At 42.6% G+C, this 26,045-nt stretch overlaps 1 protein-coding gene across 1 annotated transcript in view; it reads right to left on the bottom strand.

Annotated features, from left to right (window-relative positions):
* LOC309552167 (perlucin-like protein) overlaps positions 1–26,045 on the bottom strand; it is a 145,469-nt gene that overhangs the window by 117,400 nt on the left and 2,024 nt on the right. The window contains exons 2-4 of the mRNA XM_082252981.1: positions 11,821–11,871; positions 7,874–7,981; positions 2,293–2,334 (exon numbers count right to left, since the gene is read on the bottom strand). Coding sequence (XP_082109107.1) covers positions 2,293–2,334; positions 7,874–7,981; positions 11,821–11,871 — 201 coding nt within the window. The remainder of the gene's footprint in view (positions 1–2,292; positions 2,335–7,873; positions 7,982–11,820; positions 11,872–26,045) is intronic.

A 26,045-nucleotide genomic window follows, 5' to 3' on the forward strand; every position in this document is an offset into this window, starting at 1 on the left:
CACTTTTGCCTTTGGACACAGAAGCTGCTGGCCCCCTCATAGTCAGGCATGGGAACATCTGCCTCTCAGTGTTGTCCTCCCAGACATAATGAGGGGGCTTATTACCCAAATTTTATACACTGCTCAAAAAAATTAAAGGAACTTTTTAATCAGAGCACAGCATCAAGTCAATTAAACTCCTATGATATTGATCTGGTCAGTTAAGTAGCAGAGGGAGTTGTTAATCAGTTGTTAATCAGGTTCAGCTGCTTTGGTGTTAAACAAATTATCAAAAGGTGCACTAGATGGGCAACAATGAGAAATCCCCCAAAACAGGAATGGTTTTACAGGTGAATGGTACTGAAATTTTTTACCCCTACTCCTTTTTTCTTACTGTTTTTCACTAGTTTTGTACTTGGCTAGAGTCAGTGTCACTACTGATAGCATGAGACGATACCTGGACCCTAGAGAGGTTGCACAGGCAGTCCAACTCTTCCAGGAGGGCACATCAATACGTGCCATTGCCAGAAGGTTTGCTGTATCTCCCAGCACAGTCTCAAGAGCATGGAGTAGATTTCCAGGAGACAGGCAGTTACTCTAGGAGAGCTGGATGGCGCCGTAGAAGATCCTTAACCCAACGGCAGGACTGGTATCTGTTCCTTTGTGCATGGAGGAACAAGATGAGCACTGCCAGAACCTTACAAAATTACCTCCAGCAGGCCACTGGTGTATATGTCTCTGACCAATCATAAACAGACTTCATGAGGGTGGTCTGAGGGCCCGATGTCCTCTAGTGGGCCCTGTGCTCACTGCCCCGCACCATGGAGCTCGATTGGCATTTAACACCAGAATTGGCAGGTCCACCACTGGCACACTGTGCTTTTCACAGATGAGAGCAGGTTCACCCTGAGCACATGTAACAGACGTGAAAGGGTCTGGTGAAACCGTGGGGAACTTTATGCTGCCTGTAACATCATTCAGCATGACCGGTTTGGTGGTGGGTCAGTGATGGTCTGTGGAGACATATCCATGGAGGGATGCACAGACCTCTACAGGCTAGACAATGGCACCCTGATGGCCATTTGGATGAGATCCTTAGGCCCATTGTCAAACCCTACTCTGGTGCAGTGGATCCTGGGTTCCTCCTAGTGCACGACAGTGCATGGCCTTATGTGGCAAGAGTATGCAGCCAGTTCCTGGAGAATGAAGGATTAATACCATTGAATGGCCCCCACGCTCCCCTGACCTAAATCCAATAGAACACCTCTGAGACATTATGTTTCAGTCTATCCGACGCCACCAGGGTGCACCTCAGTCTGTTTAAAAGCTCAGTGATGCCCTGGTCCAGATCCGGGAGGAAATACCCCAATACACCATCCGTAGTCTGATTAGGAGCATGTCCCGACGTTGTCAGTCATGTATACAAGCCCATAGGGGCCATACAAACTACTGAGTACCATTTTGAGTTGCTGCAATGAAATTTCAGCAAAATGGACTAGCCTGCTACATAATTTTTGCACTTTGATTATGGGGGTGTCTTTGAATTCAGCCCTCTGTAGGTTGATCATTTTCATTTCCATCAACTGATGTGGCATCCTTTTGTTCCTAACACCTTACCCAGTCCATATTAGTATAGATATCAAGCAGGATATTTTTTTCCATTGAGATATGTTTTCAAGTGTGTAATTGGATGCACTTTATTTAATGAAAAGTGGTGATTGGTGCACTATAAATTGAGGACTGACGCTGGTAGAAATGAAAAAATTATCAAAAAATAAAAAAAAAACACTCCACACTGACACAATTCTCACACACTATACTAATAAACTAACACTCTACACTCAGAGTCACACACTAACTGCTAGTAGAAAACGGAGCCCTGCTCTATCTATTCCCACTCCAATGCACTACAAGTGATTTTTATGGGAAGTTCCCTTTTGTAGTGTTTGTTTGGGACTATGAGTACTGAGCTGTGATTGGAGAAAGTAATCATCACTTTGTCCAATCAAGCTCTGACAGTGCTAACTGGTGAAGGCTTCATTCAATTAGGGCCCTAGAATTCACTGTAAAGCGTGTAGTGCATTGTGTGGTGTCTCGCGGGCGAACGTCCTGCCGAGCTTCCAGTAAATTCCGATTTTCAGGTGAAGTTCGGGCTGAACTTTTGCTCGGCTCGAACTGTTCACCCGTCTCCATACAGGAGTTCTGTGATTGACTTAGAGCTAGAAAAGGCTGCCAATGCCATCCATCCAATCAGGACAGATTCCCCCTATAAATATAACATAAGTAATAAATATGAAGTGTTAATGTAGTTACCATTATATTTTAGCACTGTAAGTTCGTCAACCATGGTGGCATCTGAAAATGAAAAACATAATTCTGTTGGATGTTTGGAACAATAAAAACACTAAAACTTGAAGCAGTACATTTATTAAACGCATATACTGTACAACATTTCTTCCAACTGTACAAATAGTTGTATAAACACTTTCCTGTATCCCAGTAAAAATGCATCTACCTGTGGATCTTACTAAGGGCTTAGAGTTGAACTCCAGAATAACCAAACAGGTACAAGAGGCATGCACATTCTTAGATTTTGATGTGCTTTGTGTATTTCTTCCATATCTGTGCAGTAATCCAGGGTTAAACTTCTATCCTGTAATAAAGACCAGTCTGCTGCTCTCTCTCATGCAGGGTGACTGGTTTCGTCTCCGCCCCCCACCCCTCCACAATCCATACCAGGCCTTTTCAGTCTTGTATGGATTTGAAGGGGAACCCCACCCAAAAACTGAAAAAAAAAATATTGTGGAGCACCCCCTAAATCCCTACCAGACACTTATCCGAGCATGCAGCCCCGCAGGTCAGGAAAGGGAGGGGACGAGCGAGCGCCCCCCTCCTGAACCACGACAGGCCGCATGCCCCCAAAACACCTTGCCCCCATGTTGATGGGGACAAAGGCCTCTTCCCCACAACCCTGATCGGTGGTTGTGGGGGTCTGCAGGCGGGGAGCTTATTGGAATCTGGAAGGCTGCTTTAAAAAGGGGGCCCCCAGATACTGCCATCCCCCTATGTGAATGAGTATGGGGTGTCTATTCACCAAAAAAGTGTACAAAGTGAATAAAGACAGAAGTTAGTTTTTGACAATTTCTTTATTAAAAAATAAAAAAACAATGTCCCCTGATGTAGATCCCTCATTAATCACGACGCCCGTCGCACCGTCAAGCCCGTAAAAATTTTTTTAAAAATAAGCTCCGTTCGTGAGGAACGCTCCTACAGTTTGCCTTCATGCTAGGTCGTTGATGTCGGGGGGGGGGGGGTGGTGCCACCAGGTGATGTTGCCCCTTAGCTATTTAAGAACTGTCACACGGCGGGGCAGGCAGACTGCGGGAGCGTTTGTCGCGAGCGCAGCTTTTTTGTTTTTTTTTTACTTTTTTCAGGTTCAGCGGTGCAGCGGGTGCTGTGATTGACAATTGATCTACATCTGGGGACATTATTTTTTTGTTTTTGTTTTAAAAAATGAATTGTCAAAAACTGGCTCCTGTCTTTATTTACTTTTACACTTTATTGGTGAATGGGTAGGGGAACTATGTATCCTATACTCATTCACATGGAGGGGGCCGGGATTTGGGAGCTTCCATCTTCCAATAAGCCCTCCACCAGCAGACCCCCACAACCACAGATAGGAACACGAACAAGCGCAGTCACCCTAGTGTCGAGAATGACACTGAAAATGTGAGTTCTCTAAAATGTTTTTTAAAATAAAGCCTGCTTTGTATACGTACTTAAACTATAGAAGCCATCTTTTTTCTATCCTCCTTCCATGTACAGTATCTCACAAAAGTGAATACACCCCTGACATTTTTGTAAATATTTTATTATATCTTTTCATGTGACAACACTGAAGAAATTACACTTTCATACAATGTAAAGCAGTGAGTGTACAGCTTGTATTAAAATTAAAGATGTAACCGCGCTTAAGTGAAAAATAAATAAATAAATAGCTGCAGCTTCCAGTGTGATATCACCTAAACCCAAAAAACAAGCTGCGCTGAGTGAAAAACATACAAATGACAGTATAAAGGGAACCTCAATCAATTAAATGAGTGCAAATGATATATATGTATATATATATATATATATATATATATATATATATAAAACGGGTAACATGAAACCAATAAAAAGTCCAATAAATCCCGATCCGTGAAGAAAAGGAATATAGTGTCACCACGCTGTGCTTTATCCACCACCAGTAAAATTAAATTCCTTACCGTATATATGGTAAATCAAGCCCGTATTTGCAAAACAGGGTGACCAATCGAGGAGACATCCAGACAAAATCCTGTTGACCTCAGATAAAGATGCTGAACAGCGCAGATGCAGATGCAGATGCAGATGCACAGATGCACAGATAATGGCCAATAAACTCCAATGGACACCCAGAGAGCTGCCCTCAGAGGCTCCCAAATAACGCCACCATAAAAAAGAAATATAATAGCTCCATAGCATAAAACCATAGGATTTATTGAAGGTTAAAAGAAATGCACTTACACAAATGCAGAGTATAAGTGCAGATGCACAGATAAGCCACCAGCCGGCCGGCTCCTTACTTCCTGGAACACAGGGATGACGACAGCATGCCGCGACCCGACGGACTTTTCGTCAAAAATGACGTTTTCAAGGTACAAGGTTTATCTAAGGTCAACAGGATTTTTTCTGGATGTCTCCTTGATTGGTCACCCTGTTTTGCAATTACGGGCTTGATTTACCATATATCTGGTAAGGAATTTAATTTTACTGGTGGTGGATACAGTACAGCTTGTATAACAGTGGGAATTTGCTGTCCCCTCAAAATAACTCAATACACAGCCATTAATGTCTAAACCGCTGGCAACAAAAGTGAGTACATCCCCAAGTGACAATGTCCAAATTGGGCCTAATTAGCCATTTCCCTCCCCCTGTCATGTGACTTGTTAGTGTTACAAGGTCTCAGGTGTGAATGGGGAGCAAGTGTGTTAAATTTTGTGTTATCGCTCTCACTCTCTCATACTGGTCACTGGAAGTTCAACATGGCACCTCATGGCAAAGAACTCTCTGAGGAACTGAAAAAAATAATTGTTGCTCTGCATAAAGATGGCCTAGGCTATAGGAAGATTGCCAAGACCCTGAAACTGAGCTGCAGCACGGTGGCCAAGACCATACAGCGGTTTAACAGGACAGGTTCCATTTAGAACAGGCCTCACCATGGTCGACCAAAGAAGTTCAGTGCACATATTCAGTGTCTTATCCACAGGTTGTCTTTGGGAAATAGACGTATGAGTGCTGCCAGCATTGCTGCAGAGGTTGAATGGGTGAGGGGTCAGCCTGTCAGTGCTCAGACAATATGCCTCACACTGCATCAAATTGGTCTGCATGGCTGTCGTCCCAGAAGGAATGCACAAGAAAGCCCGCAAACAGTTTGCTGAAGACAAGCAGACTAAAGACATGGATTACTGGAGCCATATCCTGTGGTCTGATGAGACCAAGATACATTTATTTGGTTCAGATGGGGTCAAACATGTGTAGCAGCAACCAGGTGAGGGGTACAAAGACAAGTGTGTCTTGCCTACAGTCAAGCATTGTGGTGGGAGTGTCATGGTCTGGGGCTGCTTGAGTGCTGGGGAGTTACAGTTAATTGAGCGAACCATGAATGCCAACATGTTCTGTGACATACTAAAGAAGAGCATGATCCCCTCCCTTCGGAGACTGGGCCGCAGGGCAATATTCCAACATGATAACGACCCCAAACACACCTCCAAGACGACCACTGCCTTGCTAAAGAAGCTTAGGGTATGGATGATGGACTGGCCAAGCATGTCCCCAGACCTAAACTCTATTGAGCATCTGCGGGGTATCCTCAAATGGAAGGTGGAGGAGCACAAGGTCTCTAACATCCACCAGCTCCGTGATGTCATCATCGAGGAGTGGAAGAGGACTCCAGTGGCTACCTGTGAAGCTCTGGTGAACTCCATGCCCAAGAGGGTTAAGGCAGTGCTGGAAAATAATGGTGGCCACACAAAATATTGACACTTTGGGCCCAACTTGGACATTTTCACTTAGAGGTGTACTCACTTTTGTTGCCAGGCTTGCCAGCGGTTTAGACATTAATGGCTGTGTGTTGAGTTATTTTGAGGGGACAGCAAATTTACACTGTTATACAAGCTGTACACTCACTACTTTACATTGTAGACAAGTGTCATTTCTTCAGTGTTGTCACATGAAAAAATATAATAAACTATTTACAAAAATGTGAGGGGTGTACTCACTTTTGTGAGATACTGTACATATGAGTTTTCTGTGAGGAATCACGTCTCAATCTGGGGATTTGGAGCCATTAGATGAGGATATCAGCAATTTGCATATTAGCTGATTTATAATTTGACCAGCCATTCCCTCTGGTGAGTAATTTTAGTGTGTGATCAGTGGTGGATGCACAATCGGGTTTGATATACACAGAAGGAATACACCTTTGAGAAGTTTACACAGCACAGCAATAAACTGTTTTTGGAACAGTTTTTTCATTATTTTTTGTTATAAATTTTTTACAAATAATTTATATCTTTTGCATTTTTGTACATTATATCAATTTCACAATATTGCACACTAGCATTTTTTTGCATCTAGACTGTTTATATGCATGGCAGCACTTTTTGAGATTTTTCTCTCCTTTTCTCGGACATACTGTATGTGTTTTTGTATGATATGTGATAAATTAATTTGTTTAGCACTAGCACTTTGGAAAATTTGTTAGATCACATTTTAATAGATGCATGTAGACCTACGCTAACCATTTTTTTATTTTTGCACTTTAACTTATCAAAGTTGGGTGGACAGCAGTCTAACATTAGTTGAGCACCAGGGGTTTTAAAAAACCAGAGACAAATCCTATTTATTCTATTGGTTGGGCTCAGAATTTCATCTATTCCAGCTCTGAAAAATTCTCGAGATTTCCTTTAATCCCTTTCAGCTACTACCATGAAAGTCTGCACGCATCTTTATCCCAGTAAAGCTTCTCTGCACTGTTCTTTACTGGAAAAGTTGGAAATGTTAACACCCCAGCTTTTTCCACCTAGTTTTGGATAAAGTGAAGACGGGTTAGAATTATAGTCAGGTTTTTATTAGCAAGGTACAGTTAACAAAAGCACAGTATTCCAATCAGAAGATGCAAGACATTTACTGAGTCACGGCAGTCTATAAACCTCGGTAAACTATGGGTAATGTAAACTTTTAGTACCTTTTTCATCTTTCACATCAGTGACTGTAGAGCTTTATGTACTTACAACCTGGCTGTTATGAATTCATGGATACGTACAAGTAAAGACCTGCAGATTGCAACATGAGGAGACTGAGTACTTTAGATGGGGTAATAATACTGTAGAATCACTGAGAGGATTCCTAGCACCCAGGGCCAGGACAAAGGGTGGGCAGGAGGGACGGCTGCCCTGGGCACTGAGGTATCATGTGAAGCAAGGGGGTGCTGCAAGGAGATTGGGGAGGGTATGTGTGTTGAGAGGGGGGATGGGGGAAGAGGATTTGTGCTAGGAGGGGTGAATTGGGGGGGGGAGGTGTGCTGGGTGGGATTTGGGGGATAGGGGGGCAAGGATAAGCATGCACATTAGCGCTCAATTTTTCATTTTTGGAGGGGGGAGATTTTTGCTGACACATAATGCTCATACATCTTGGGAGGCATGTTTGCCTTGGGCTCTAGATGACCTTGTCCTGGCACTGCTAGCACCCTCTGGTTCTAGCATCAAAGAGTTAAGTTTTGCTATAAAGTCTGCTAACATCTTCTTGCCTCTGCATATGAGCAAAAGACTGACACAGAATGTTCTATTGTAAACTCTTCAGTAATACTTACAGTGGCCAAACAGGACTCCAGTGAGAATGGCCAAGATCACAAATATAATGATTAGAACAGCCACAAGAGCTAGAGGTAGCCAGCCATGCAGGCCTTTTTTAGGTCTTCCTGTTACATAAAATAAATAAAGATATTCATGTCAGCAAATTCCTCAACCAGAAAAGTCCTTATACAAAACACTTACGGTATACCACCCCCCCCCCCCCCCCACACACACACACACACACACACACACACATACACACACCACAATCATACTACTTTTGGATTATTTAATAATAAATAATTATACTGCACAGAGCTGTCACGTGCAGTAAGCTAAACAATAAGCAGAAATCAGGTTGTCCGTAGTCCTATGTGTGGGTGTAGCGTGGTGCAGCAGCAGAAACAGGGCCGGACTGGCTTGCCGGGATAGCGGGAAATTCCCCGGGAGGCCGGCTGCCCTGGGGCTGCTATCGGCTATTGAGCTGCTGAGGGATGTTTTTTTTTTTTTTTTTCTCACAAGAGCAGCGGCCGCCGGCCGGGTGCCGCCCACTTCATTAGAACTGGTGTCTGGCGGAGTGATATGCTTTTGCAGTGCAGCCGCGCCTCTTTTTGTCAGCTGGCTGAGTCGGGGCTTTCACGGAGCTCCAGTACAGGTGGGCGGAGCTAGAAGAAGTTACACAGACAGCAGTCCCGATCATTGCTTCCTGCCCAGCACATATCTCTCCCTGTATGAAGATCTGAGAGGACAGATGGATGGCAGCCTTCATCTTCTCCCCGTGAGTCCTGACCTTCTCTGCCTTCTACCCTCTACTATGCTGTGTGTAAACCTGCCCTGCACCTTACATTACAGCTTTACTAAGAGAGACAGACAGAGAGAGACTTTCTTGAATAGGTTAGGAATATACTGTGACATCTGAGGTGATTTATAGATGTATTCCACACACACACATATTATATAATAAGTTATAGTATGTATATGGAATACATCTATGTATCACCTCAGATGTCTAAGCATATTCCTAACCTATTAGAAAAATCGAAGTATAAACAGCACTGAATGAAATTACATAACAGAGCCAACTATAGGAAAGTATAAAAAAAAAAGTCCACCCATGCAGTGTAGGTAGGGGGAGGGGGAGAAATGCCTCTTTTACCTTATTCCATGCTGCAGACAGCTCCAGTGCTCTCTTCCTCCACACAAAGTCCTGACATCATCACATACAATGCAGGGACATTAACCCTGTATAGCAAGGGCCTTCAAACTATGGCCCTCCAGCTGTTCAGAAACTACAATTCCCATCATGCCTAGTCATGACTGTGAATTTCAGAGTTTTACAATGCCTCATGGGATGTGTAGTTCTGCAACAGCTGGAGGGCCGTAGTTTGAGGATCCCTGCTGTATAGGATGATTGGGAGGCTGGAGTGTGACCACAGCCAGTACTTTACATAGAAGCTGAAGGGGACAAGTTACAGCACTGGAGGAAGCCTACAAGAGCAAGGAATAAGGTAAAGCTGGCTACTCATACATTGAGATTTCTTTAGTTCAGCAGGGAACAGCTGAATTTCAATCTGAGTGTAGCTCCCCCAATATTCGGGGTGTAACATGTTCTAGTTGCCCCCCTCTCCTCTTCAGGCACCTGTACCATGTCCGCAACCTCTGATCACCTCCTGTACCATGTCCGCAACCTCTGATCATCTCCTGTACCATGTCCGCAGCCCCTGCATCTCCTGTACCATGTCCGCAGCCCCTGCATCTCCTGTACCATGTCCGCAGCTCCTGCATCTCCTGTACCATGTCCGCAGCCCCTGCATCTCCTGTACCATGTCCGCAACCTCTGATCACCTCCTGTACCATGTCCGCAGCCCCTGCATCTCCTGTACCATGTCCGCAGCCCCTGCATCTCCTGTACCATGTCCACAGCTCCTGCATCTCCTGTACCATGTCCGCAGCTCCTGCATCTCCTGTACCATGCCCGCAGCCCCTGCATCTCCTGTACCATGTCCGCAACCTCTGATCATCTCCTGTACCATGTCCGCAGCCCCTGCATCTCCTGTACCATGTCCGCAGCCCCTGCATCTCCTGTACCATGTCCGCAGCTCCTGCATCTCCTGTACCATGTCCGCAGCTCCTGCATCTCCTGTACCATGTCCGCAGCCCCTGCATCTCCTGTAACATGTCCGCAGCCCCTGCATCTCCTGTACCATGTCCGCAGCCCCTGCATCTCCTGTACCATGTCCGCAGCCCCTGCATCTCCTGTACCATGTCCGCAGCCCCTGCATCTCCTGTACCATGTCCGCAGCCCCTGCATCTCCTGTACCATGTCCGCAGCCCCTGCACTCCTGTACCATGTCCGCAGCCCCTGCATCTCCTGTACCATGTCCGCAGCCCCTGCATCTCCTGTACCATGTCCGCAGCCCCTGCATCTCCTGTACCATGTCCGCAGCCCCTGCATCTCCTGTACCATGTCCGCAGCCCCTGCATCTCCTGTACCATGTCCGCAGCCCCTGCATCTCCTGTTACATGTCCGCAGCCCCTGCATCTCCTGTACCATGTCCGCAGCCCCTGCATCTCCTGTAACATGTCCGCAGCCCATGACATCTCCTGTTACATGTCCGCAGCCCATGACATCTCCTGTTACATGTCCGCAGCCCATGACATCTCCTGTTACATGTCTGCAACCTCTGATCATCTCCTGTACCATGTCCACAACCTCTGACAAGCTCCTGTAACATGTCTGTAGCCTCTGACCATCTCTTTTATCGTGTCTGCAGTCTCTGAGAGGGAGCCTGGAAAGAAGTTTGCTCTTATATTTATAAAGCCCTATGTGCTTTCATGTCTGTCTTATCTATGTATAATACACTCTTCAAATGTGCTTTAAAATGCATGGTTTTCCCTTTTATGAACAAGAAAATAATGGCGTTATGCTGTTGGGCCGGTATAATAATGCTATGGGGCTGGTATGAAATTATTTCCAGGGCTGAATTGTATTCCCAGTCCGGCCCTGAGCAGAAAAGAGTCCCAGTGCGGAGTAACAGAATTAAATTGTAACTGAAATTCAGCAATAACCACAGGCACGGCTAGGAGGCAACCCAACCAGGAACATTCACAGCATGTAACAGCAAATTGACGTAGTGGTAGGCCTCAGGTGTGCGGACAGTGTCTGTCTTCAGGGGTGGAATGCGGCCCGGCTGTTTCAAACCCAAGTGGGGAGGATTCCAGGAAGGATGACGTATCCCTGCACTTTCCCTACTCCTCCATAACCTCTCTCTACACTATACACTGTTCCTGACAGACGAGTGACCTGTCCATACTCCAGCCACACTCAAAATGAGCGCCATGCCCAGGTGCCAGTGTCTTGAATAGACTCTGCCTGACCCAAAAAGGCTGCCAACCGGATAGCTACCGCCTGTGACCCAGGAAACTATAGAGGAACTCTGTTCCTCTTGACTTACTTTCTCTCCCTCTGCAATGCCGCTGTGGTTGAGCGCCACCTGCAGTGGAGAAAGCAGACTGCACCTGCCTACACTATGTGAGCTCAAACACATACATAACCTTGCATAGAGATTTTATATGTAAACTCTATAGAGGACCTCTTAACTGGCCTGAATGTGCAGATTGATAGGCCAACTGCCACTTCACTGAGACTCTGTCAGCTATCTAAAGGTAGAGTACTGAAAGATCCCCACAATAGAAGATACCATATACACTCTTTCCAAGCATCTCATTTCTCTTGCCTTCCCTCTATTCTAGGGCAGAAGCCTGCCTCAGATTCTTCATCATTCAACACATCTGGGATTGTTAGATGCCTGTGTCCCCTTTGTCACTGCTGTGTCCTTGCAATGTACAGGCCCTATGCTATTAGGTATTTGGTCTTTGCTGGTCTTTTACTACGGCATCCCTTCACCGGTTTCTTTTTTTTTTTTTTTTTTTGTAATGCAGTAAATTATGTTCGGTTTCTCACCTGCTTCACTGAAATACCTTTCGTGGAAAAAAGTCGATGAATTATCCAAATCTAATAAAAATAAGAATACAACTGATTAGTCAACATTTAAAGCTGAATTGCAGGAAGTTATAAAAAAAAAATATTCAGTATCTGCATGTTTTACATATCTTTTGATGAGGATAAGGTAAATGTTATTATGTGCTCTATATTTTCCTCTTTTCTCTCGAGTCAGAGATCAGTCTTTTACCTCAACCCAAAGCCTACCACCCTCCTCAATGTCCACAGGTAGATACATTGCAAAATTTTCAAGCATGCATATAGGTAGATTCAATTCAGGTTCAATTCAGCTGGTAATGTGATGAGTCTTCTGCTTCTCTGGTGTCAGCGGTGGGTGGACCTCGGTGTTGCAAAGCACATCACAATGTACTGTGAGCTCTGTTCTATGCAGCATTATGCTGTAAGCCCAGGCTGAGTGATAAATCATGAAAGAGAAAAGGAGGCGCAAACACCTAGTGCATTACCTGTGGACACCTTTAAAAAGTTTATTAAAATACCAAAAACATACTCACAGACATGAAGAGTAAAATGTGCATATAGAAAGTCCACCACACGTGGAAGGGAGCTCTGAGGAAGGGAGCGTGACTCCCGAAACGCGTCTGGGTTCCAATTACAGGGACATGTTCATTTCCACATGTGGTAGACTTTCTATATGCAAATTTTACTCTTCATGTCTGTGAGTATGTCTTTGGTATTTTAATAAACTTTTTAAAGGTGTCCACGGGTAATGCACTAGGTATTTGCGCCTCCTTTTCTCTTTCATGTGCTTATGTTTGGAGCTCCCTGCCTGAGGAGACCTGTCATCCCCATTGGAGTGAGCGCTTGGGTGATTCGGTTGTTTTGAGTAATAAATCACCCCAAGGGATGTGTTTATGACAGCGTTGGCTCAAACCATGTAGGTTAATGGACATCCAGTGGGACTGGTGACCAGGGATGGAGGATGATGTGGAGGGCAGGACTGGAGTATGGAGTGGTGAATAGTGCTTTATTAACTATGTTTTCACAGGGGAAGGTGGAAACAAATGCTTAAAAAAATCTGTGGAGTTGGTCTTTAAAGAGGCACTGTCATTTTCTCCTTTCATTTAAAAATATCTCATCCTATCATTACTATAAAACATAGTCTCACTGATCTTCCTTCACACTTGATTAAGTCTGTGGGAAATCCCCAGTGCTAGGATCAAGCCTCCTGTTTCTCCATGCACAGATATTGTTCCAAGAGGAAATCCTTCACACTGCTTGAAATGTATTAAAATTTTGTTAATCATACAAACTGCAAAGTATAGTTAATGGACTAGTGAAGTTACTTAATGGGTTTGTAACCCTAAATTATGCCTTGCTGCCAGCCCCTCTCTTTCAAGCTCCCATTCTGCACTGTGTAAGAGCCCATTCACATTAGCGCGACTTGTCAGGCAACTTGTCAGCCTGACAAGTCGCGGTATGTCACGCTCCATTGAGTAGTACAGGACCCGTTCTAATAGGAGCGACACAAGTAGCTCCGACTTAGAAAAAGGGTCCTGTACTACTTTGGGGTGACCTCGGAGCGACTTGCATAGACTTCCATTATGTGAAGTCTCTGCAAGTCGCGCCGAAGTCGCAGTGCACAGCAGTGCACGCGACTTCACAGGTCGCCCCCCGAAGTCGTGTCGCCTCAATGTGAATGGGCTCTTAGTGTTTATAAGAAGGTAGGCTAGAAAACAACACAAAAGAAGTTGCAAATATTGGCTCAAACACAGGTATTTGAAAAAGTAGAAAATAGTACTTTATTGAGGTGAAGACAATTAGATAATTACATACAGTGTATAAAAAAGCAAAAATAAAAATAAACAAAATAGAAGAAAATGTTCAAAGGCCCATGAACTGTATGCCGGTGAGACATCGTCCCAGCTAATAAAACACACACATGGAATACCTCGAAAGCTCCACCCCACACCCAGACCCACCCACACCCCTAACCGCACACTGGAGACCTACTCCAAAATGCCAAAAAATCTTCCCTCACTATTGTGGGACAACAGTGGAAAGGGGGTTATGCCAAAGGACTGGCAATTGGTTATTAGATGGAAAGAATTGTCAGATACATGGTTCATACTAAATCATGGCCTTATGTCTAGATATATGGTCATGTTCCATTTTTCTCCCCCCGGGAGATATGGTTGTATTACACACCAACTTTGTGAATTTTTGACTCCTAGTCTTTTGAGTCTTTTGAGTCATTTCTCCCCATACTTGTATTCTAAAAAAGGAAGAGGAGGGAGGGGTACACCCTATCTGGGTTATACTTGTGACCCCCCTTCTCTCTATTGATCGTTTTGGCCCCCTCCTTTTGTCTTTGATAATGGGTTACTAGGTACTTAGTGTTAATTATTATACCTGTGTTCGAGCCAATATTTGCAACTTCTTTTGTGTTGTTTTCTAGTATATTGCCCAGTTGCTTGGCTCACCGGGTACACTACCGTTAGGTATCCTATTTATGGTGTCATATTCCCATCTGTCTTGATTTTGGGCGGTGAATCTTTTCCCTGGGAATTTTCCACTTCCCCTTTTCCCACCCCTTTTTCTGCATTTATAAGAAACAAAGCATCTAAATACCCTTTTGGGAAGTAGCTTCAGGCCGGTCACATGACTCTCAGCCGCTCTGATAACACAATCCAGGGCTACAGCGGGAGGAGCTGAGCTCTCCCTCTGACGTCAGCCGGGAGTCACGTGACCGGCTTGAGACTACTTCACAAAAAGGTATTCAGCAGTGTTGGGGTAGTTACTCAAAAAATGTAACTAGTTACTAGTTACTAGTTACTCCTGTAAATTGTAATGAGATTACTTTACTAGTTACTGCATTTGAAAAGTAACTTCACTAATTACTTTACTTTCCTCTTTCTTAATTGACCGTGTAGAAGAAGATACATGACACTCTTTCTGCATAGAGTTTATTGTATAAACACAGGCTTTGGGAAACATGAGAACAAAACCTGAAAAAACAGAATAAAACATAAAGTGCAAAAAAAGTCATAAACTTCATCCCTCTCTATTCTTCGAAATAACGATTGTATCGCACGGCTTGGGTAACGCAGGAAAGCGCGTTCCTTTAGCGTAGTAAAGTAGTGTAGTTACCTCCTATAGCCTAGTAAAGTAGTGTAGTTACCAATATTAGTATTGTAACTAGTTACTTTACTTAGTTACCAAAAAAGTAATGTAGTTACTGTAATCAGTTACTTTGTAACTAGTTACCCCCAACACTGGTATTCAGATGCTTTGTTTCTTACAAACACTTATACAGTGTGGGATGGGAGCTTGAAAGAGAGAGGCTGGTGGGGGGGGGGGAGAGATAGAGACACAGACTCCCGAGCTGGCAGGCAGGAAGGGGAGGGGGGAGATGAAGGAGGAGAGCAGAGAGGAGACACAGCGGATGGCGGAGGCACATAAACTGACCACGGTGTCAGGGCTCAGCAGCCATGATACACTGTGGTCAGTGTACAGGGGGAGGGCAGAAACTGGCAGGATCAGCCAGGTTTTTACAGTTTCCAGAGGGGCAGGCTAGACAGCACAAGCACTGTGCTATTTTTCCTGCTATAAGGCAACAAGATCTCTATTTTTTTTTTTTTTTTTTAGGGTAACAATCACTTTATTTATTATACCCGTCCCCCAAGAGGATGGGATAACCATTAATTAAAATGCATCTGTGGGTGTTAAAACACATATCAATACCCAACAATAAAAACATTTTTCAGCTTTGAAAGGATTTCAGGATGGAGACATGAAGATATTAAGAACATGTAAAATACTAATAAAAAAAATCAAACTATAATAAATCACAATTTCAAAGATTTTTTAAAATATATATATATACATTCCAAAAATGGATTAAACCTAAATTCCTAAAACCTAAATATACAGTATACCACAGTATACCACATGCAACCTAAATGTACAGTATACCATATGCAACCTAAATATACAGTATACCACATGCTCCAGGAGCCTCCTGTGCAAATCACCCTCCAAGTGAGAACAAAATCACCCATCCCACAGGAAGGAAAGGATAACCTTTATGTGTTTCCAAAAAATGCATAAACACAATGAAAGATTATAGGGCTCCCTGATATCACCCCTGATGTTAAAACCCTTCCCAGTCAGTGTCATTAGTACAGTGACAGTGCATATTTTTAGCACTGATCACTGTATTAGTGCCAAAAAAGTGTCAAAAGTATCAGATAGTGTCCGATTTGTCCGCCACAATATCGCAGTCCCGCTATAAGTCGCACATTGCCACCATTACTAGTAAAAATAATAAATTTATAAAAATTTTATATATATATTTTCCATATTTGTTTGTAGACGCTATAACTTTTGTTCAAAAGGTATGTAGACATAACCAGAAAAAAAAATGAAGGCACCAACATCCCAATAATTGAAAACTGGAGAAATGGAATGAGGATACGGGACTTTTTAGGTGCACAAGTTAATTAATACAAAATATAAGCTATAACTTTTGTGCGAACTAATCAATATACGCTTTTTTTTTTTCCAACAATATGTAGCAGAATACATATTAGCCAAAATTGATAAAGAAATTTGTTTGTTTTTTTTTTGTTTTTTTTATTGGATATGCTTTATAGCAGAAAGTAAAAAATATTGTTTTTTTTTTTTTTTTTTCAAAATTGTCTGTTTTTTTTTTTTTTTTATAGTGCAAAAAAATAAAAGGCAGTAGTGATCAAATACATACCACCAAAAGAAAGCTCTATTTGTGGGACAAAAGGACATACATTTTATTTGGGTACAGTGCCGCATGACCACGCAATTGTCAGTTAAAGTAACGCAGTGCCGTATTGCCAAGCTACCAAGGCAAGGTGGGGGGATAGAATATAAGGGCTGAACATTCAATTTTACCAAAAAGAAAATCTTCCTGTCATGTAAGCTTATGAATTTCTGAAAAAAACGCTTTCATGTCTATGATGTGAGCAAGTAATCGCAACAATAACAGTTGAAGGTGCATGTCTGGCTTCCCTAGTTTCTTTTGAAAAAATCTGATTTTATCCACAATAGGGTGCTTTTCCATTGGAAAACTATGATTATGGGGACTGCACCTTCAACTATTCTGTTGTTTTTATTTACAAAAAACCCCAACATATTTCTCAGTGGAAACCAGGTCAGAACAAAAAATATGTCAAAATCAATGACATGGCATACCTCAGTATTCTGTTTTAAAGCATCTATATCGTATTCTTGGGTGCTAAAGATCTCTACACAATCACCTTTGTTTGTGTTTCTTTTTACCAATTCTAGAGATTTATTAACATCTGCATTTCCTGAAAATCAAAACTTACAAAACTCACACAAAATTTCATATATTAGATCTACTCTATTAACTTTGCATCCTATTTCTCGGTAGTCTGATTACACTGTAGATATAAATTTAAACCTGTATCCCTTTCTGCCTTGTCTATAAGATTTTTTCTTTCCTCACCTTGTGTTTTCTTACTTTCTTGGGAAACTTGTAAAAACTCAGTTTGGAATAATTTTGGAGTCTCTGTCAGAGAAGCTTCTTGGGAGAAGAATCTGAATCAGAGAATAAGAGACTTTTGGGGAACAAAAATGAACCCTTTTCTTCTGTTTTCAAGATTGAATTGAGGAGTGTGTCTAATGGCACTTTTCCACTGCAAGTACCGGCTCGGCTCCACTCGGCACTGCTTGGCCCAGCTCGGCTCAGTTTGCTTTTCCACTGCGTGGTAAGAGTCGGCACGTTTCAGCACTGTATAGGCTCTACTCGGCTTGGTTTGCTTTTCTATTAAAGTAGTAAGTAGGTGGGATTACAACAATTCTCTGACCAATCAGTGGCTAGTAGTGACAAATAATCAAGGCTGCATGCAAAGGATTGTGGGATACGGTATAGGTACGGTACGCTTAGAACCCCAACCGAGGTGGTACTGTTTAAGCGAGCCGTACCGAGTCGTACCATGTAGTGGAAAAGCGCCGCTGTACCAAACCGTACCAAACCGTTCTAACCCGTACCATGCAGTGGAAAAGCGCCTTAAGTTTTGAAGATTATCTACCCCATTCATATACAGCCCCCTCGTCATAATCACATACTTTAGGTCCCGTTGATATTTAATGTGTTTTGTTTTCATTATGATTGTCTCTATTTATTTTAATACCTGATTTAGCTTCCTGATACACCAACAAGAATCGATACTTGCTCAAAGACTCCTGTCTTCTTCATTTGCAAATAAATACTTTGCAGCACTCATTGTTCATATTACTGTATAACAAACTAACCCCATGAGATAAAGGGGAGTACTGAGATAGAATGGTGTTCCATTCAATAACAAAAGGTTCAGAAAATACAAAATATATAGAAGAGATTTCTTCCAGTCTTAGTCCCATTAGAATCAATAATATATTGCTTTAAAATTGTTAAATACCACCATAATTAGAATTAATATTTTGTGGCATCCTCTAACTCAGCCTTTATCAAAGTTTTTACTCCAGAGAAACACTTATAATAGTGGTCACAATGCCTTCCTTACTGACACCTAACAAGATTGTTGGTGTCATGTCACTGGGTTTGCTATGTGACACTAGATATGGAACTATGCAGGTATCATCAGATGGGAGGTCAAGGAAACCCTAGCAATGTCTGGAGAACCCTAGGGTTCCATGGAACCCTGGTTGAGAATGACTGCTCTAACTGTTTAAACTCCAACCTAAATGCTGATTCCATACCTATTTGCTTTGTAAAGATTTTAGCAAGATTATTTGTGCGATCCACTGCTACTTCGTCTTGTCCAGCCACTGCTGCATTGCTGTCAATTATTGCCAAGCTGCCAAAGCCCATAGTTGTAGTCATAAATTAGGCATGATGATTCTGCCCAGTTTACATAAGCTGTTGCGTTTCAAGCGTATATCCTAGATGTTAGGCGGAAGCAGTACAATAAATCATTATAACTACTACCCCCACATATCTGTTGGAAATCACCTGTGCTAGTTATAAAGCTCATGTCTGCCATATATATATATCAAGGAAAAATAATATCTGCTCATCTGAACCACTAACTAAACTCCAGACTAACACCTAAATAAAATAAAATAGATAACTCCACAAGCTGCCCTCCTCCCTATTTCTTCCACAGCCATCTTGAAGACCTTAGTACTTGTGGATATATGTGCATATTGCCTTCAACAATGCAGCACCCAGAGCCTGGGTGGAAAATTTCTGTACACAAGAGGAACATGCTTATCTTCAAGAGGAGACCTTCATGAAAATTAAATTTTTGCGCTCAGATATTTGTAGATCCCACAACAGGGGGGTGAATACATGTTTGTTTTTAGCCAATTTTACTTGAAATTGTTTATTTTAATGGAGCCGATGGGGGGGGGGGGGACTACCATTATCTGACACTGCAGACTTATTCTCTGCTCTCTCAGGCTGTCTCTATACTCCGGTAGTGTTGGTTTCAGATTTCATGCATGTTTTGTACTCCTGAGATTGGAAGAAAGGCATTGTGGGAACTGTAGTCTTCTCAAATAATATTGCTGCACTGTTGAACTGTTTAAGAACTACACTTCCCAACAGGCCATAGGCTCCAGAAGAGAATTGTGGGAGAGACTATAAAGGGATCTGCTGAACAGGCCCATGCTCTCTTGCTTCCCAAGATCTATCGTGTGTGCATCAGTCTGCCGCAGAGAGAGAGGACTGCAGCCCACTGCGCACCACCCAGCTGTCTGCAGTCCCAGCCCAGGCAGAACGGATGACAATCACTACATCACGGACAACCCTGCAGCCTTGCTGATCGAGTGCAGTTGGTGGGACTCACTGAAAAAGCAGAGCGCAGCCATCTCAGTGTCTCACAGCGTGGGGAGTTGCTGTTGCTTGTTCTTCCAGCACTCATAGGAGGGACATCAGGATTGGTGAGAGAGCACCTGCTCAGAGTCCAGTTACCAGTTGCTACAGTTTCTCTTAGACACTCTACACTTGCATCAGCTAGCGGATCATCATTAATCAGAACCAGCTCTCCTGCATTGCCTGTTTCACACTGTGCTACACTGGGGAATCATTTGTTTTTTTAGCTCTACCTGCCGGTGAAGATCTTAGCAAGGCCTTGCATACTAAACATTGCTATATCATTGCTCTTAAAGGGGACACTTTACTGGTAGATTACCTCATCTCTCATTAGGATACAGGTATTATAGGCCGGTCCAGGGTTCCCCATTAGTAAAAGTGTTTCTCATAGCATTTTATAGCTTTCTGAGAGATTCATTCAATTACTGCAAGATATTTTGTATATTTGGTGTATTTACTTGTTGTTATAACTTTTTATTCACTGTTCTTTAGTGTTATTTCAACTGAGCCCTGGCTGTTTATCCGGGGGCCTAGTTGATTAATACTCTTTTCAAGCCATTTTCTTGAGTAAAGCCAAGCTAAAGAGTTAAAATCTATCTGCATTGTGTCGATGTGTCATTTAAAGGTATACAGTAACACAACATGTCTGAATCTAGAGTGTCAGGGGGGTTGGATGGTTCACAGGGTCAAAGCAGCACAGAAGAACATACAATTACAAGCAACCCCCTAGGGGGCAGTGCTACATCAATTTTATACATTTTTAAATTCATGTTTTGTACATCCAGGCAAGAAAATTCAGATAGTATTCTAACACAGGAGCACAGCACAAGTCATTTTTTAGCTGAGATATGTATGATGTAATATGTGATATAATATGTGATTAGGGGTGAGGTTTGAGTACCCAGTTACACAGGGTTCACCACAAACTCTGGCTGTTCCCTGAGGAGGACTGTTCACCTGTCCAATGAAGTGAAGCTAAAGTTGTGCTAGAAGTAATTTAGTGGCAGTATTATTACCATTAATATCATTAAATGTAACAGCTTGAGTTGAACATACCAAGTTGGGTTCATGAATGAAGTTTGGATCCCAGATCTGAACCTCATAGTAGTCAATAGGAGCCGAATCTAAAAAAGTACTAATGGTCCTTTTCTGGGCTAAAAAGTAAATGGTTGCCAAACAAAGGTCATGGGGAGCTAGGCAGTGGCTGGGAGTTCATGTACGAATGAAAATAAATGTTTACATTTCGAGTTCACACAGGAAAAAATATTTTCAGGTGGCTTAAAGACAAACACTGAAAATATTTAAATCCTTCAAAAATACATGTTTAAATACTTCAGCTTTTTGAACGTACACTATAATACCAAAAGTGTTGGGACAAGTATTACACACACATGAACTTTATTGGCATCCCAGGCTTAGTCTGTAGGGTTCAATATTAAGTTGGCCCACCCATTGCAGCTATAACAGTTTCAGCTTCAACTCTTCTAGGAAGGCTGTCCACAAGGTTTAGGAGTGGGTCTATGGAAATGTTTGACCATTCTTCCAGAAGTGCATATGTGAGGTCAGGCACTGATGTGGACGAGAAGGCCTGGCTCGCAGTCTGCGCTCTAATTTATCCCAAAGGTGTTCTATCGGGTTGCGGTCAGGACTCTGTGCAGGCAAGTCAAGTTCCTCCACTCCAAACTCACTCATCCATGTCTTTATAGACCTTGCTTTGTGCATTTGCCCAAATCATTTGGTGGAGAGTGGATTATGGTGTGGGGTTGTTTTTCAGGGGTTGGGCTTGGCCCCTTAGTTCCAGTGAAGGGAACTCCTATGGCATCAGCATACCAAGTCTTTTTGGACAATTTCATGCTCCCAACTTTGTGGAAACAGTTTGGGGATGGCCCCTTCCTGTTCCAACACTGCGCACCAGTGCAGAAAGCAAGGTCTATGAAGACATGGATGAGCGAGTTTGAAGTGGAGGAACTTAACAGTCCAGTCAACCCGACAGAACACCTTTGGGATGAATTAGAGCAGAAACTGTGAGCCAGACCTTATCTCAAAAATCTGTGCTTGACCTCACAAATGCGCTTCTGGAAGAATAGTCAAACATTTAACATTGAACACTATGGACTAAGACTAGGATGCCATTTAAGGTAATATGCGTGTAAAGGTAGGCGTCCCATTACTTTTGGTAAAATAGTGTATGTAGTGCATGCAATGAGTGAAGAGTCAAGTTGATGGCTGTAGCCAGTCTCCCAGCTGTTAAGTGAAAGCGATCCTCCCTGCCAGTTACTGGGGGCCTAAGATGACGAACTGAAGGGGACATTTCCCGATCTCCTCTGCATAAAATTAAATCATAAGCAATAATTATTTTGTCACTTCTGGTTTCAGAGCCATTATTCCCTGGCTAATATAGGCAGGGGAGCATGTAACCAAGCAGATCTGTGCTCAGTTACATGCTTTGGAAGGCAGAGGGAGCCATGGGGATCAATTACACCCCCATTATTGCCATAAAGAGAGCCTGTCACCTGCCCACTAAAGTTAGGAAAAATTATTATAAAATATATATATTTTTAGAATTGTATATATATATATATATATATATATATATATATATATATATATATATATCTTTTTAAATTAATATTATATATAAAATATATAAAATAAAAAATAACTTAAAAGGAACACCAGTTCGCCTGGACACATCCACAAATGCAAGCACGGCCCAGGATGTACACGTGAATGTAAACCACGACTGCACGTGTGTGGTATCACTGCAAACTTTGGAGTAAGGGCTATATTTCTAGCACCCTAGCTCACAATTTACTCTAAACTGATGACCAGTAAAGTCCTTTAAAAGATAAGTTCACCTTTGTAAACATGATACACAATACACTCATATTTCGGGTGTAACAAGTAACATGCTCCAGACCTGCCCCTCGCACCCCTGATCCCCTCCCTCCCTATGACAGCGGTCTGGGCATCCTCTCCCTGCACGGACTGTCACATTTTTAAAAAATCACTAAACAACAAAAAACAATTACAGCTGCACAATGTAGTAGAGTACAAACTGTTAAGGAACTAAACTTATTGGAAACAGGAACAGCAGTGGAAGTTATTGGGATACAATGGGGTATGAGCAAAGGAAGGAAGACTTGTGAAGGAAAACCAGGTTTAAAGTTCAGAGAAGATAGAATGTATGTCTTTTGCTGACCTGCCTGTTTCTGCAACAATGAAGTATGTTTGTGTCTTTGCAGCAGGAAATGTATTCACAAATCATGATTTTTCCAATAAATATTCTAAATTTCTCATCCTGATGAAAGCCATGCAGTAGTTGCTAAAGAAAACATCAAGCAGTACCAACAGTAATCTGTTAAAAAGGAAGTTAATACAATTGTCCCAGGCCCAAGGAATTAAAAAAAAAAAAATTACAATAATGTAGCAAGGTTTCCAGGCCTATGTCCTGATGTGGGTCTGCCATTAGTAACGGTAATCTCTCCAGCCCATGTAAGCTGTGACCCTGGGTGTGACAACTGAAGCAGTGACAACTCCGGCATCTTTGTTTGTGGGTTTTATTGGAATTAGGGGATGGGAGAAGGGAATGAGTGGGATACTCCTTGAGGCTTAACTAGTTACAATTGGGTACTTCTGAAATGCCCGTTGGCGCTTCTTAGACGCCAGCCGGCGCCAGCCAACGCTCACTGACACTGAGAACACTCTGTAGAACAGAAGAAGTGCTGAATCCTCGACTTATAGTCCAGAAGATCCAAGACTGAGAACTGTAGAACTCCTGACACTGTTGTACTATGAAAGTCACTGAATACTTTCCTCTGCCTGGCACAGCTTGAGGTAGTATATAGTAGAACTCTGTATAGCTGTCACTTTAACTGGCACGCTCTGTGTAATTCAGGGCCCAAACTGCAGGTGCCCCCTTTACCCTTGACCTCTTCAGGGTCCACTGACTATGTACCCCCTCTGTAGCTTCAGGATCCTCAACCTAGGTACCCCCTTTACAGCTAGCTGACACTGAATCCCAGAACCTCTTCCGGAGTGGTCCCCTCTAACTTCAGGCAGACCCCCAGGGGCAATCCTCAGTACTCACGACCTGTGTAGGCTTTCCTGGGACTGGACCCCTCTATCTCTCCACAGGATCTCGGCACACCGGATCAACTCAGCTCAGCACTCTCTGGACACTCAGGCGAGACCTGAGACATCCACCTTCCTCAGTCAGGAGGAGAGACAGCCTCACTCTCCTTCCTGGGACTCTGCTCCCACCAAAGACACCGTGCCACGCACTTCCCCCCAAACTTATACCCACTCCCAGAATCCTTTGCAGCATAATCTGCCTTCTGGGGTAGTTACAAGCTGGGATGTGTCACCTGATTGGGCTTCCCACACTGCCCTATGAGAATCCTCTCACAGGAGCCATTGGGGATACTTCTCCCTTCAGCAGGCACATCTGGAAGCCCTGACACCCGAGCTAAATAAATCACAACCCTGCTGTTAGGCAGACAAGGCCCACTATACATTTACCTAGCACCTACCTGTAGGGTGCTATAATAAGTATACAAGTCTCCTTTTAACTACAGATGCAATGTTCAAGCAAGGACACTATTTGCATGAGAGTCCACGAATAATAGAACTTGTGTCTGCCGAACAAATAGATTGTTTCTATATTTTACACTGCACCCCTGAGGGAGCAAGTCGTAAAATTATATCTAGACCCAAGAACAAAAAACATAATAAATTGCAGATTACCAGTTCTCAGACCCTAAAAAATGGGGATTTCCCAGATGACAGCTGAATGTAAACATAGGGGCTGGGGATAGTGACTGTTGTCACTGACCTTATCTGACCATGGCCATCAGCCAGCATCCCAGCCATGACCATATTTGGTCAATGACATCAACCAACATCTACATTCAGCTGCTGGCTTTGGAACAGTCGATTGTGGCAAGAGTCCATCAGGAAATCACTGGCGCGAGTCATTGTTTCTGTGTAAGTGGAATCAACTTCCATTATGATTGATGATGGATCTACATCACCAAACTACTTGATTGACATTGGATTTAGATCATAATTATTTTTGTTAATTGAGCACTTTAGTATGGCGTGTGTATTTATTTACTGGAATCTAGGCAGCGTCTAGATTCCAGTAAGTCCCCCATCGCAGACCAGGAATGTGAGTAGCAGGGCCTTGTCCCCTTCTACATGGAAGATACTTTCCACATGTTGAGGGAAGGTTGTATTGTTCAGAAGAAAGGGGTAGCAATTTGCACTAGCGGTGCCCTCTGAAAAGTCATTTGCAATTAATAATTTTTTTAGAAGGCACTTGACAGGTGGTGATGAGGCGTTATGTCGCATATACACGGTTGTGGGGCAGTTGTGGCATAGCCCCATTTAGTTGAATAAGTCATGTTTGGTTGGCGGCACTGCCGGCCAAACATGAGGAGTGCTGCATCATGATGCTTTGTTGCTATTGTAACTTAAAGTGATTGTAAAGCTTCATTCTTTATTCTGTTAAAAAAACAAACATGTTATACTTACCTGCTCTGTGCAATGGTTTTGCACAGAGCAACCCCCATCCTCCTTGTCAGGATTCCCATGCAGCAGGTGCTCATTCTTTTGCACATAGAGAAAAACCCTTGTATATGGGACTTTTGATGGCAACAAATAATCTTGCACAGAAAATTGTGACTTTAAATAGATTATTAAAATTATACAAAAACGTTGTTATTACAAAAATATATACAATACATTAGTATTAAAATGAATATTACAAAAGTCCTTGGTATTTTGCAGTAAACTCAAATTTCCATTTGAGATCACCAAACAGGAAATTTAAGTGGTGAACTACCAATGGGTTTCGAAATTTAATTTCTTTTCTTCTTCAGGGATGCATAAACATTTTAGGAAAAAAAGAGTTGCTTTCTATAACGAGAACATAACATTAGAAATATTGCATATAGTGCATATGGTACAGTTTTATAAACATTTTTTTTTAATTAATACCTTTGTAGAATCAGTAAGGCATTTATTGAACACATATAGAGTATGTGCTACACCAAAAAACTCAAAAAGTGACTAAGTACCTTCGTCCCATGAATGAACATAACAAAAGACCAATGAACTAGAGGAACGGAGGACTTTCGTGGTACAGTATAAACTTACAATGAGAAAATATTGTAAAAATACAAAAGTTTATTATATACATGTATATTGAAAAGCCCCCCTAAAGGACCAGACAAAACAATACAGATATATCAAAATGGCCCACTGCAAGGTAGACAAGAAGCTTAGAGCATAGGGACACCCTTTCCAGCTATAACAGCTTCAACTCTTCCAGGAAGGCTGTCCACAAGGT

This window comes from Pelophylax lessonae (genome assembly GCF_965119305.1).
Source record: "Pelophylax lessonae genome assembly, chromosome: 4".
Classification (NCBI taxonomy): Eukaryota; Metazoa; Chordata; class Amphibia; order Anura; family Ranidae; genus Pelophylax; species Pelophylax lessonae.